Genomic DNA, 15,112 nt, shown 5'->3' with positions numbered 1-15,112 from the left:
CTATATCAATGATGACATTATATGGCCATGTTAATTGTCTTCTTTTCCCAAGTATAATTATGTTGTTGTTTTTCTAAAGCCCTTGTGGCCAGATCAATTAACCAAATTTACTGAAAGGGTAAGAGCTAGAGAGAGAGAGAGAGAGAGTTTTATTTGATTCAAAGTTTTCACCATTAAAATGAAGGGATGAAATTATTATATAACAAACAGAAAAAAAACCTGACTTCGCTAATATTTTTCCAAAAACATTCATGACCATTTTTCATAAAATCAATGTGGTTTCTTTCCCCGATTCCGATAAAGAGGAAATCACGAAGACGGTTAGTGCAAGGTACAAGGAGAAGCCAAAAAGACTGGAATGCATCTAAAGTACATTTTGCAATTATACATGAACAAAATAAAAAAGATAGAAGCGTCAAAGAAACTGGAAATTATAAAATAATATTATCACAAAGGGGCGGAGTAGCCTATGCGACAGGCTAGGGGCGGAGGAGCCTGGTAAAAGTGCCCTCGAAATTACAAACAAAAGGGTTGAATGTGAAAACTATAACATTTTAGAAAGAGCAAATACAACAATAGTCAATAGACAATAGACATGATATACATAGTTAATGGGGGAAAATTGTACCACTTTTTATATTTTTAAAAAAAAAAAATCAAAAAATTATGCACACACCTCCGGTGGGACTCGAACCCACAATCCCCGGTTTAGGAAACCGATGCCTTATCCATTAGGCCACGGAGGCTTACATGCTCACATGGAGATTTCTTGTACTATATTATCATCTATTCTAGCGCTACATTTGATTGGCTCAAAAGAAACCTATACGTCATTGCGCCCTAAGAGGGCGCTATACGAATTCCTTAAAACTTCGATCACATTATTTTCCCTCTTTCAATCGTTCATATTTACAATGATGGTACATTTTAACATATTCACATATTTATATACATATACCGATAGATCAATTTGCACAATATAATACATTAAAACAGTAAACATGAAATTGAAAGGGAAAGAGGGCCGACTAAAAAGCAGAGCTTGTAGGGTTAAGCCCCCCTGTAAAAGTAATTATCATGAATTATTATTATTATTATGGATGAATGTTTGTATATATTTATATCTACTACTGGGAAAATTGAATGAATGCAGGAATGAATGGCTAAATACACGATAAAAAATGTACTGCAAAGTAAATAGTTTAAAGAATAGATCGGATATTTGATAAGTTGAATTTCGGAGCCTGTCACTATCTCTCTCTCTCTCTCTCTCTCTCTCTCTCTCTTTCTCTCTCTATCTCCCCTTATAAACTATATTTGGGCCATGTGCCCCCTCAGCCCCCACTTCCTGCGACTATTTTATTGAGGCCAACTTAGCTGGCTGGCTAATACTTAAATTCTCAAAAAATTCTCATGTGGAGATGGAGAAGGTTAAAATCTATATCCATTATTATAGCCCCAGCAACCAGACCAATCCAACATAGTCTACACTCATGTTCAGTATCTTATCTAATTTGTTTGCATTGTTTAAAAAAAAAGTTAATCCTGAAAAAGTTACCCACCCATCCCCTCCGCCAATTTTTTAGAATATTTGGGATGATACCAATATTTATTTTATTTTCAGGGAAATTGTCTATTTTTGTCTCAATTTTTTTTTCTTTTTTTTTCTTACCAACACCGTATGATCAATCCCCCGCATCCCGTCGCATTCACAGAACTGTTCTGTCAGACGCCTAGAATTAAGGTAATTTTCATGTAGTTTAAGAATTCAGAGATAAAATTGAAAGAAAAAATAATATTAAGGAGATTTTCAGGTACAGATCTGTGGCAATTTTTTGTCTTTTGTAGGAGTTGTATGTTTCTAAACTAAACCGTCTTATACTGCTTCTGTACAGTGTTGTGCGATGAAGAAATTGTTTAGTCCCACTCATTAACATTTCGGTAGGAAGTAATTGGGCGACATTAACAGTTTTGCGTAAAATAGGACCAGAAAACAAAGAAGAGAAAATAAAATGAGTGACTTTATGGGTGATTCATACATTTTTTTATTACAAATTTTGTTTTTACTAGGTAAATAGACCTAGTCGCAAGGCCATTGCAAAACGTTTTCTTTGTCTTGACTTTGAGTAGGGAGGCCAATGCCCAAATCTAACTTTTTAATTACTAATTTGTTTATACTAAAACTAAGATTAAAAGAAAGCATTTACTTTCACTAAGAAAATCCACCCATCTGCTGACTCCAGAAGTTCCATCAAATAGGAGATATCCAGCTCTTTTCATCCAGCTTCCTTCTACGCCTTTCCGTACGTAAGAGCCTTGAAACAATTATATTTCATGTCGCAAAGTTACGTTCATAATTAGACAGGCCCGAGGGACAAAGTTCATGATGAAGTTTAAAACTTCGCGCGAAAGTGCAATCACTCAACAGCGGCTAGCCTTGAATCGGTCGCACACGTACACACCTTCTTCTTCTTAGTTGATCCCTCCACCGACACAGGCAAGCCTAGCCTTATAGGGCTCTCTCGAAATGTTTTTTTAATGATATTATTCGAGAGAGCCTTAAACGGCTCCCATACCCCTGCACGGAGAGGCATGTAAACAAAACTCAAAAGTGGTCCAAAATCACACTTTCGCGCACCCGACCAATATTGGACAGTGGCTTTGATAAATTTTGTCCGAGTTTTGGTCTTAATTAGCGCTTTAATTTCAAAATCGGATCTAAAAATAACAAAATAAGAGCAATTTTCTTACCAGACCGATACAGCTCAGCTCCCTTTTCACGTGTACCGTGTGAATTCACGATGTCTACACAGTGGTGATGACCTCTGACTGGCACTTCCGTAATTGTGGGTAAATTGTGCTGCTTCCGTATAATGCGCTGTATGAGTGTTATTCAGCGCATTATACGGAAGCAGCACATTTACGAAGTGCTAGTCAGAGGTCATCACCATTGTGTAGACATCGTGAATTCACACGGTACACGTGAAAAGGGAGCTGAGCTGTATCGGTCTGGTAAGAAAATTGCTCTTATTTTGTTATTTTTAGATCCGATTTTGAAATTAAAGCGCTAATTAAGACCAAAACTCGGACAAAATTTATCAAAGCCACTGTCCAATATTGGTCGGGTGCGCGAAAGTGTGATTTTGGACCACTTTTGAGTTTTGTTTACATGCCTCTCCGTGCAGGGGTATGGGAGCCGTTTAAGGCTCTCTCGAATAATATCATTAAAAAAACATTTCGAGAGAGCCCTTAAGGCTAGGCAAGCCCCGATGCAGGCTGAAGTCCAGCCATCAATGTGCGAACGACTACATCTTCTACTACTACGAGCCGAAGACGATGGTTCAAAAATGAAGAATAGAAATATATATAATTCATTGATATTTACCTTAGATGTGTATTCCAATAATTTGATTTCCTCATGAGTATTCCTTATTATCAACGATCGAGAAGTTACGAGGTCCAATTAACATCCATCTTGCAGCGAACACAATCATAGCGCACATCCATGCATGCAACGTACGTGTACTAATATTTCTCTCACTCTCTCTCTCTCTCTCTCCCTTTCGCTATACGTAACATACACACTCACTAACCATGTATCATACAACACACACCTTCAAATCATGGCTTTCATTTCAATTCTCAATTGGAGTATAGACTGCTCACGTAGACTTTTTTTTTTACTGAAATATCTTTTTTAACACTTCTCATACATTACTGCACGACACTCGTATCTAGTGCTGTGAGAATAAGGTACTAGGGTCTATAAATAAGACTACGCTTTGCGCACGATCTGACCGGAGCTCAGATTATGTCGCAATACCCTTTATTTTTGGCGCGAACAATGACGTCATTGTTCACTGTTTTCCTTCTCATTTTGAGATGGATGTAGCTATAGGGCTCAAACCAACGCACGATTGACAGAAACATCGTACTCTATCTACTTTCGAATGTTCAGTTTGTAAAAATCTGTATTTAAAAAGATATAATCTTTTTTCTTTATATTTTCTAGTTGTTAGAAGTGGCAATTGTGAACATCTGAAATGTTGATCTCTATCAAAAGTTCTTTACTCAAAACGGATCCCATATTTTTAGGGTCTACCTTCTGCCAATGAGAAGGTTTTTAGTGAGCAAACCTCTACGCCCTCTATGATTTTCTTAGTCGGTAGTGCGAGTGCGTCAAGGTCGTCTGCAACCACAATTATTGGATTAAAAAACGTCAAAATCTGCAAGATTGTCAACAAATGGTGAAAGACTGTTACAGATCCGTGATTATAGGTATGTTGTGAAATGTATAATTGTATTTTCTTTTCTTATTTTCTTCAATTTTTATTTTTACATCATTTTTTTCCCTTTGCTAATTTTTTGAAGTGGGCGACGAGCGCACAAATCGTAGGTGTAGAAGCCTTACGCCCGGGCATTGGCCTCCCTACTTTGAGTTTGAAATTTGAATTTAATTTTGTAGAGTAAAGGAGCCGGTAATCGGCCAGCTCCAGTTTTCGGCCGATTGGTTGGATACAAGGTAAAATCACTCTAAAATACATCGCATAATAGCATAACACATATCCCACACATACCATACCATGCCAGTGTCACTGAAGAACCACATTTGCAATGGAAAATATATCCTAAAATATCACATTTTAGCGATGTAATTGCCGGTCCCGCTACCCAAATCTGAAAAATCGAGTATCTTACGCGTGTCTGTAAGAAATATGGGTACCATAAAATGAGCTTTATTTCAAGTATTTTTCAGATTTAGAGCCCGATTTTGTGCTAGTCGCAAGCTCAAAAGTATCTCATCGCATGTATTAAATCAATGCAGCCGCACACCGCGACGCACACACGATATCTCTGTCTAATTCAGATTCCAACTTCCGATCACCGCTGTGCCTGTCTTCGGCCAGGTGAGCACCAGGGAGCTCCGGCGTGGGATACCTGCTCCGCCCGCTTGTGCTGTACATCAGCGCGGAAACGCGCGGAAACGCACGGCGCGCGCGAGCGCTTCCTATTGACTTTGTACATGCGGCCGTAAACTGAAACGCTCGGCCGATAACTGGCTCCAAAACAGTGAAAATTGAAATGAATATTGTCATGGCAATTCGTGATTTTTTTCTGGGATTCTTTTTTTGTTTAAATAATAATAATATTTGCTTCATGATTTGAACAAGAAATGATAATAAATAGGAAGTAAAGAGTCCTAAAAATAGGATTTTGTCTTAAGTGGCCGAAAACGGGCTCCTTTACTCTAATTTGCTTTGCCTTTGAACTGTGAAGAATTTCTCTTGAATAATATCATGATGAGAATTGTCAGAAATTACAGACATGTGAACCTTTGTTTTTGCAATTTCAATAAGACATGGTTACCTTTACTTGTGAAAATGACATTGTTCTTGCTTGAATTCAGACAAAAGTTTTGTCACACTCTTTAGAATAAGTAATAATATCAAAGACTGTCAAACTCAAAGTAAACGTGAGACTTAGCCTGGATTTGGAATAGACTTCTATTATTAGTATCAAACTTTAAATTTTAGGTGCGCAGACAGAGGGCTTCCCATCTTAAAACTGCATAATTTATAAAAATCCATTTGCTAACAAAATTTGCTTTAAATGTTCCTCTGCATACTTTTACTTAGTCTTAAGTCTACAGAATTTTTTATTTCATTGATCTTTTTAAAGATTTCCATGCATTCAACGATTTATGCCAAATATTCATGCAACACTTTTTTTTCATTCCACTCGTAATTAACTTACATCACTCATTTGTATGTATTTGTGTTGCTCTCTCACCAGTCTGCAACTTGACAAGATGGATTCCGAGGATGAAGATGGTGCCCCTGAATTCTCTCTGACTGGATTCATGTTTGGTAACATCAATAAGAGTGGACAGCTAGAAAATGATCTCTTAGATGAGGTATGATGAACACAAAATGTAACACATCTAAAAGCCACAATCTTTGTGCTACGATTGAAGACAAATTTGTCAATGAGTAATGTGTTCAAATCAAAATGTACTAGTATGCCCTTTAAGGATGCTTTCTAAACCCCATAATTGTTTAACCTAAACAAAAGGTAGGGTTCAAGAGCCCTAAGCTCTTCCAAATCAATCTTGCATGTATACTGCAATTTTGTACCCTCATAATCTGTATTTTTTTTCCAGATACATGACCTTTTGTAGGAGCACTGGGGCAGTGTAGCATTAACAGAAAAAGAGTCCATGTTGCCAATTTTTAAGAAGATGTGCTGTTGCCTTCCGTCTTTAAAAATTGTGTTTTTGATCATATCTCTTATGTATTCCTTTACAGGAGGCTAAGTGTCACTTATCAGGTCTGGGAACTCTGAGTGGTCTGGAATCCTTGCTTTGGGAGTTAACTGGAGAAAAAAGGAAGGACGATGATGAGGATAAACTTTACGATGACGATGAATCAGGTTCTGATCAAGATTCTAGCAGTAAGGAATAACTGACAGGACAGGAAGATGAGACCGTTCAATACTGTGGTCTGGGTTACCAAACCTTGGACTTGTATTTGTTTGTTTTTCAAGTTTGGGACAAAAGATGAATTACCATATACTTACAACACCAATAGGGGAAAATGCATAATTATGGATTCTTGCTCTTTTTATGATTATGCCTTGAAATTAATACTTGGTGTGAATCAGGCCAACAAATTTGAAAATAATTTAAAGGGCATTGAAATACAGCTGCCTAACGTTCTGTCCTCAGTTCATCATAGGAAAATCATATGGTCTAGATTTATATAGAATTGTAGACCTATGTTAGTTAATGCATATTCTTACAGATATCTGACCATCAGAGAATTTTATGGTTTATCCAGTACTTATTTAATGAGTGATTTGTGAAAAGGTAGGCTCCGTTTTAATTCAGTGTTTCTTTTTCATGCATTGTAGATGAGACAGAGAAAGGAGTTGAAGCGGTGGACTACTCTGACATCACAGAGATGGCAGAAGAGGAACAGGTCTACAAAGATACAATGGCTTCTATGTCAACACAAAACAAGGGTAACATCACCACCACGTATTAGAACTAGATGTGTAAAGAATCTAAAGATGTTGGTAATGCACATTGGTGTTTGTGCTATATTTACGCATTCTGTCAAAATAGATGATATATGCCTGTAAGAGGACTTAGACTAAAGTAAGTTTGCTTGTGGAACAAGGTCATCATGAGTATTCTGAAATTTATCTAGAGACCAATTTTTAGTAGAGGAGGGACTCTAAATTGATACCTCTCTGTAGTTTTTATTTTCAAGAAAATATCTACGTGATTTATAAGGAGGATAATGATATAGCACCTTTTCATAGGATGCAATACATTGATGATGATGGTGAATTGGTGATGATAAGGATACACTGATGGTGTTGATAATGGTGTTGATAATGATGATGACGACATTACTATTTTTTTCTCCCCAGAAATAGTGGATTATTTCAAATGGAGATAAAATGTTTTGATACAATGCCTATTCATTCGGTTGCCCAGTTGTGATCCTGCTTGCTATTGTTCAATTCGTAAAGCAGATAAGGATGACGATGATGATGATGATGATTATGATGCTGATGATTCCGATGATGAAAGCAAGAGTAAAGATGACTCTATCCTGATGCCTCCTCCTCCACCACCACCTGTAACCAGACTGATGCATACCCCATCTTCAGGGTCATCTCAAGACATGGACAACAGCAGCGGTAAGAAAAAAGAGGCAGGGACTGGTGAAGGTAGATCCTCTGGATCCCCAGAGTACTGAATAATAACATGTCCATTTATATAGCGCAGCTACTATGTGAATATACTGCAATTAATACAAAGTATCACATTATTACCCCAGCTGTAGCTGAGCCACCATGATAAACTGCTCAAGCAGTCATTTTCCTTAACGGGTACCCATTTACTTCACCTGGGTAAAGAGTGGTAAATGTAGATTAATGTGAATTATTATTTTGAATGATATATAATGTTTAAGTGTTGTTTTTGCAGATGTATTTAACATTAATTGCAACACTTAAGTATATAAGCAACCCTCTCGGTTAAGGTTTCATATTATATTTTATTACAGTATTGTTTGGAGCAGCCAAATTGTTTGTAATACAATGCTTTTTTTTTAAATTCTTTATTAAGTATCTTTATGACAATTTAAAGTCATCTATATTGGATAAGCATTTGAATGTACTAAGTCCTTTAATTCAGATTACAAGAGCAGTGTTAAGCAAGATTGCAACAATGATTTCAATCTCTTTGTCAGTTTTATCAACCTTTTGTTTTATGTTGATTTTGACAAATGAAATGATAGCAAGAATTATTGATTTTTAAAAGCAATAACATCTACAAGTGATTGTCATGGATATGAGCCTGCTTATCATAGTACCTGTAGAGATGTGGAACATGTGTGAGAATGAGTACATTCATGGCAGATGGGTCAGAGCTATGCCTTGAATTGTATCGTTCTTCCAATCATGTATCATTGCATATGCTGAATATCTTAAAGGCCTCCTTTAACAATGTTAAACCTGAGATGCATGGTCCTTTTTCAGTGTCTGTGATATGTTGTAATATTGAAACCCTAAAAAAATTGCGCTTCAAAATATCACGAAGTGCCTCAAAAAGTAAAAATCTTTGAGTGACCGTTTCTACCTACTCGTTTTTCCCAATAGACTGTAGTGTTATAAAAATTGTTAGGAAAACGCAAAATTTGATTTCAATTTCCAATCATAAATCATAATCCTAAAGGTTTATAATTATGATTGCTGCATGGGCTACATCCAGGATTTTGTTTCAGAATCTGAGGCAGTGTTACCGAGTCACTTAAATGCCTTTTTCATTTTTTTTTATGAAACTGAAGAAAACGAAAGCAAGGATGTGTCAGGCGAGGAGAGTTTAAAGGAAGGAGAGAAAAAGACAGGTGAAAGAGAGATTGGTGGAGATGAAGGGACAAAGAAAGAAGAAGGAAAGGTACTAGCACCTCTCAAGAATATCTATGCTTCAGTGGATGAGAAGTTCAAAGGCAAGACTGTGACTGATCTCTTCCCAGAATTCAGACCTGGTCAGGTATGTAATCATGATATTCTATTCTATGACTTCATATATATATACCCATATATACCCATGCATTTTATATAGATTTCAATCAAAAAAATAGGAAATGACCAGGTAGCTAGATAATGTGTTGTTGATCGACTGGTCAGGGGTGTTGTTTGAATGCATAAAGAGTGTAGATTTTAGAGAAATTATGTCTGAAGAGCACTCTTGCGATGCTATGGCTTTTGAGACAAATAGTCTCAATAGTACATGCATGGAATTAGATACTTTCCAATTCATAGGCAAAATGGAGGTTGAATGTTGGAATTAGCTGAGATTTTGAGGAATGCTTATTGCAGTGCCATATTGAAAAATGCTTCTAAAACTATACAAGGACTCAAGAAAAGTTAAGGTTATCTGTTTGGTCAGACATAAGATCAATATTTTTTATTCACCTTTGTCTTTTTAGAAAAGAGATGCTATTAGTAAGAATATGTCATCAGTATCCTGTTTGTAGTTATTTCCTTCCATCTTTTCTTCTTTATTACTTTTTGTTATCATTAGTCTTACATTGACTCAAAATTATATGGTGCAAACAGTGAATTTTCATGACTAAGCAAAATCTAAGGCTTTTTAAATGATTCCCTACAATGCTGGGACTCCACCGTTTTTTGATGTTTTCACAGGTCCTGAGATTCTTCCGGCTATTTGGGCTTCCTCAGCAAAACCTCCTCCCTCAGCTGTGGAGGGGTATGAAAAAGAAAAAGAAGAAGAGACATCCCTCTGGGGGTGATGCGATCCCTAAGGACTCTCCTCCACCCAGTCCACCCCGGAGGACTATCGATGGATGGAATTACCGGTATGCTCCGTCACCTCCTCCCGAGGACTGCATGCCAGATGATGCGGTATGTAAAGCAACCTGGGGGTGTTTCACAAAGATTCGAAGTTGAACTTATCTTTAAGTTTGACTTCAAAATTATGGAAAGCTGTTAGCCTCTTTGAAGATATTTTGTAAAAGTTATTTTAAAAGGCATAAAATGTTGAATAAAATCATTCATATTTTCTATCATAGAGGAGATTAAATGTTCTTGATGCGGAATTTATGAAATGTCTAAGATACTTGAATTTTTGCTTTGGAATATATTTTACTTTAAGACTACAAATGGCTCTCAATAATGTTTAAATCCAACTTAGAGTTAAGTTCAACTTAGGATCTTTGTGAAACAGCCCCCAGGTTAGAATGAATTTGAGGTAGATGCTGAACAGTTATCGAGGAGCTTCTGGTGAAACAAGTCTGGGACTAAGGACTTAAATTCTTTCTATGGGAATTTGTTGATTTCAGAGGCTGAATATGAATTTACAATCTAACCATTACACCAGGGCCTTGTCTTATAAAGAGTTGCAATTGATCCCAATCAATCGCAAGTCTTCAAATCAATCGCAAGTTTGCAGTCTCCAATCTCTTATGTGTATAGCTGCGATTGATATCAATCACAAATAAGTTGTGATTAATATAAACTCTTTATAAGACGGGCCCAGGACATCTCTATCATTGTTATGACATAATAGTAATTGTCTTCTGGCAAATTTAATGTTCTCTTATATCAACTACCTGTTTTCCAAACCATTAGTGCATAAGATAATGATAAATTAGAAATTATATAGTACAAGAATTTGGATAAATAATGTAAATTCAATACTATTTATTATTCAGTTACAGACTTACAACATCATATTCACAGTATATACCAATGTATGAACAATTGTATGTTTTAAGTGCAAATATATAGATCGTACAAAGTCATATATAAATGTATTCATCACATTGTTATATAATCCACAGGAGTTAATTATGGCTGTAATGGAGGCAGATAATCGTAATTCCAATGCTGACAAAGATAAGAATAAGGATGCTCTTCCAGAGATAGCAGAGTGGCGGTATGGACCGGCTCAGTACTGGTATGACATGCTGGAGGTACCTGATAATGGAGAGGGATTCGACTATGGATTCAAACTCAAATCTGTAAGTTAGAAATTTAGTTACTTGGCCAAGATTCATCAATTATGCATGTTTTATGGTGTGCTTGTCATTATTTTGCCTCTATCATAGTTGTATTCACAGTTCTGTTCAAATTTGTTATCCTAGTTATTGTAGTCCTTTGAAACTTTTGCCTTAAAAATACAATAGCTAAAATTATCTACTTAAAAACTCTCCATGAAATAACTGCATCCCTTTTGAGACTAAGTAAAACCAAATTCGCACATGAACTCAAGCTCAAATCCTACTTTGATAAAGTCTTGTTCTTACAAAAAAAATTAGCTCTAATTTTGATATAAATTCATACTCTAGTCAACTTTATCTCATTACTATGCTCGAACATATGATTTAATTCTGATTCTTACTCAAAAGTGATACCATGTTTCACTCTCCTGTGCAATATCAACTCAAAAACTTGTTCTAACACTAAATTTAGCTCTCATTATGTCTCAAATTCATTAATTTTCAAACTTTTAATTTCAAATCAAACTTGAACCTATCATTCTACCCAGACATCAGAGAACAAGACAAAAGAAGAGAGCAGGGAGATGAAGAGAGAGTCTGATGAAACCCAATCAGGGCCCTCTGTATCAGCGGAGGAGCTCCTAGCACACCTCCCTCCAATCCCCCAAGCCACTGATGAGTGTTTTGACATGGTGACCCAGCTGGCCTGGGAGAATGATGTCATATGGGATGCTGAGGATGCTAAAGAGAAGGTCCTTAGTTCAACTGCAGCTAGCAACGCTGGATGGGTACCCACATTGTCCAATAGGACTGCTCTAGCTTACTACACTCAACAAGGTACAATTTTGCTTCCACTGCTTTATCAGTTGACTCAACATTTGAGCTAGACTTATTTCGTCAAAGATATAAGGTCAGGTCTTGTTTGCTATTGGGTTTCAGGTTAGAGTTAGGTATAGTGTTGGGTTCAAGATTGTAGTTAGTTCAGTTATTTAAGTGTTACAAATTGATTAAAGAGCAATTTTTCTCCAGAGCATTCATCATCCTCATCAGCATGTGTCGCACAATTGTTGTGTCTCATTCCATGCAGTCATTAGGTACTCAATTTAAAAATAAAAAAATCTTGATCCTTCTTCCATGGACAATTATAATGAAAGCTGCAGTATGTTTCATTTATTTAAATTAAAGCAATTAACATCAATCAGACTTCTTGATAATATAAATCCACAGTGCTTGATTTACTAGGTATGGGGGACATGGTTATTTGATGAATCTCAAAGGAATTTCTTATGACACAGAAGATGATATGTCAATAATCTGCATATTGTTAGGTTAGGGCAGTTCCAAAAGTATATCGTCGGTGGGGTGACAAAACCTCGTATCTCAATTTTTTGAGATTTTGATTTTGTTTGCATAATTGTGTACCTAATGGCCTATGACACCACCTGATAAATCCATGGAACGCCTCCTGTCTCCGTTTTTTCACAAATTCCACACAAAGGATGGTGTCACTAAGTCTGTTGAGACAGGAAATGTTTTTACGCTCTCCTGAAAATTCATGATTTTGGAGATACAAGGTTTTGTCACCCCACCGACGATATTAAATCATCTACTCCCATATCTACCAACATAAATTAGGATAAATCAATAAAAATCAACACAGAACCAGGCTATTTATTACCTTAAATTATTCACTCCAAATTAGAAGGTAATGTATTTGTATATTTATAAAAAATATGTAGTATTATTTTGAAGAAAGTCAGACAATTTCCATGTTCTCTTTCTTTTGGTTGATCCTTTATAGGTCAGAAGATCGTAGACTACCTTGGTCCTACCTATAATGAGAGAACAGCAGTGAAGGTGGTCGGTCCTATACTCAGTGATCTCACAAACAGTAAGCTGGCAAAGACAACAGCAAACAAGCAGACTCAGAACTCAGGTAAACATCTTGTTAAGATTATTTTACACAGTTGTCTCTTTATATGTATCTATAGGGAAATGTGAGTTGGTCTAGCAGTAATGTCTGTGGTACGATCAGCTCTCTGTCTTTGCCTACAAACTGACTCTGCTCGGACCAAGGTTTGAAACGTAGTCCAAGTCTTTCGGATAGTGATGATAAAGGTCTGTCCCAGACGTAAATAATCGTCTCTGATTGATACCTGTCTGTAAACGCCAAATTATTCCTGTCAAGATCCCTGAGGATGATAGATTCACAATATTTAGATTGAGTCTTTTTGAGAAAAGAACATATTTAGAAGATCTACATGTATTGACTATAATACCTGCCATTGGTAAAAACATCTTTACAATTCGTTGTTTGAGATACACTTCTGCATTCCTTCTTGTAGTTCATTTCAATGTTAATGATTATCTTTTCTATAATGCCTTCAAAGTAAGAATGCACAATTTTTCTGTGTACACAAGGTTTGTTGATACAGTCAAACCTGCTTTAGAGACCACCTGTATAGAAAGACCACCTGTCTACAAAGACCACATTTTTAATGTTTCCCTTGAAAATGGTTTCTCATTGAATCATGTACTAAAAGAATCTGTACATAAAGACCACCTGCCTATAAAGACCACTTTTCTTGTCTCCCTTGGGTGGTCTTTATAGACAGGTTTCACTGTACTTGCATTATTTCCCAACAGCTCAAGAGAAGTCTGAGTGCCTGTGGTACTCCATCTTCCCAGCTGATAACGAGGAGCTAGTCTACCATCGCTGGGAAGATGACATCATCTGGGACCATGAGGCCATGGACAAGATACCTGCCCCGCCCCTCCTCCGACTGGACCCCAACGATGATAATATCATCCTTCGGATACCGGAGGATATCGACCCTGATAAGATGGCCGCCAGCGGGAAGGAGAAGAAGGAGCCTCGCAGGTCTAAGATTGTGATGGAGAAGAGCGGAATGACGAGAACAGATGATCAGGACGAGGTCAGTATAATTCGACTTGTTTATAAATACTGCCCAGGGGGAGCTAAGGAAAGCAGTCTTTATTGGCAGATGGTCTTAAGGAAAATTTACATATGTAAAAGCTTCTATGAGAAACAGCAGTCAGGGCAAAAAATGACATTCTTTTCTGTTTACGTAAACTATTCATACAGCATGTTTAAATTAATTGTTTGCACATGCTAGAGGTTTATTAATGTACATATGTTTTCACATCGGTGTAACTATTCGGGATACTTTTCATAAATTGTTTTTCTTGAAAAATCCTTAAATATTTATGTCAATAAACACTAATTTTGTTTATTTGTATTGAAGATACTAATAACTGAGTTGAGTTCCAGATTTTAAAGAGGGGAAGAGAGAATTTCAATGCCTGGCTTTCTAAGAACACAAATCATGTCTTTCATTGTGTTCTTGTATGTTTGTTGTAACAGGATTTCAATGACCAGCAGGATATCAAGAATCCCTTTAACATCTCTAATGATGAGAACTACTACCCTAAGCACATGGGTGAAGGCAAACTCAGACCCAACATGTCTTCTGATATACAGGTAAGAGTAGTCTACTCTATGTATTAACTACAGCACACTGGTGAAGAAGGGTGAATGCATGGAACACAAAGCATCTACTAGTTGATGTGAAGAGGCTGATGTTGGACATAATGCCTTTCGAAAGGTTACTCACTAAGGCTTGGATCCACAACCTTCACATTTCCGATCACTTTTTGAAACCACTCAATTTTCGTACACCTATGCAAGGGAGAGGGAAGAGAATGAAATCTTTTAATATCATGTTGTGTTCTTATGATATTCTTATGAGCCTCTGAGTGTTTGCCACTGCTATAGGGAAACTACATGGTTTGTCCTTCATAACTGTTTTCAAGTGTGGTGGTGGAAACTTTCTCAGGTCTGATATACAGGTGATAAATAATGCATGTTATGATCAGAATCTGTATAGAATTGCTTTTATGATGTATGGACTGTATCAAGAGAAATAGACTGAAGTACATTAATTATTATTATAATGAAAATATTTTATTCAATCATTTGAAACATTTATATTGTTCAATCTTAATATGTAAACTATTCTGAGGCACTGTGTTATTTTATTCCCTGATAAGGCACT

General features: G+C 36.6%; 1 protein-coding gene and 1 non-coding gene across 2 annotated transcripts in view; one reads left to right on the top strand and one right to left on the bottom strand.

Annotated features, from left to right (window-relative positions):
* Positions 1-673: 673 nt before the first annotated feature.
* TRNAR-CCU lies at positions 674-746 on the bottom strand. The gene has a single exon. It is a non-coding gene; the product is annotated as a tRNA-Arg (tRNA).
* Positions 747-1,677: 931 nt separating this feature from the next.
* Positions 1,678-15,112, top strand: part of LOC581708 (transcription initiation factor TFIID subunit 1) — a 41,374-nt gene continuing 27,939 nt past the window's right edge. Inside the window, exons 1-12 of the mRNA XM_030980346.1 lie at positions 1,678-1,744; positions 5,794-5,914; positions 6,306-6,450; positions 6,910-7,020; positions 7,537-7,737; positions 8,859-9,064; positions 9,721-9,939; positions 10,878-11,057; positions 11,585-11,873; positions 12,838-12,972; positions 13,683-13,972; positions 14,422-14,538. Coding sequence (XP_030836206.1) covers positions 5,810-5,914; positions 6,306-6,450; positions 6,910-7,020; positions 7,537-7,737; positions 8,859-9,064; positions 9,721-9,939; positions 10,878-11,057; positions 11,585-11,873; positions 12,838-12,972; positions 13,683-13,972; positions 14,422-14,538 — 1,998 coding nt within the window. The 5' untranslated portion in view covers positions 1,678-1,744; positions 5,794-5,809. The remainder of the gene's footprint in view (positions 1,745-5,793; positions 5,915-6,305; positions 6,451-6,909; positions 7,021-7,536; positions 7,738-8,858; positions 9,065-9,720; positions 9,940-10,877; positions 11,058-11,584; positions 11,874-12,837; positions 12,973-13,682; positions 13,973-14,421; positions 14,539-15,112) is intronic.

Source organism: Strongylocentrotus purpuratus, unplaced genomic scaffold (genome assembly GCF_000002235.5).
Source record: "Strongylocentrotus purpuratus isolate Spur 01 unplaced genomic scaffold, Spur_5.0 spur5_scaffold_11, whole genome shotgun sequence".
In the NCBI taxonomy this organism is placed as follows: domain Eukaryota; kingdom Metazoa; phylum Echinodermata; class Echinoidea; order Camarodonta; family Strongylocentrotidae; genus Strongylocentrotus; species Strongylocentrotus purpuratus.
Note: the sequence above shows the minus strand (reverse complement) of the source record. Positions and strands in the feature narration are given on the sequence as shown.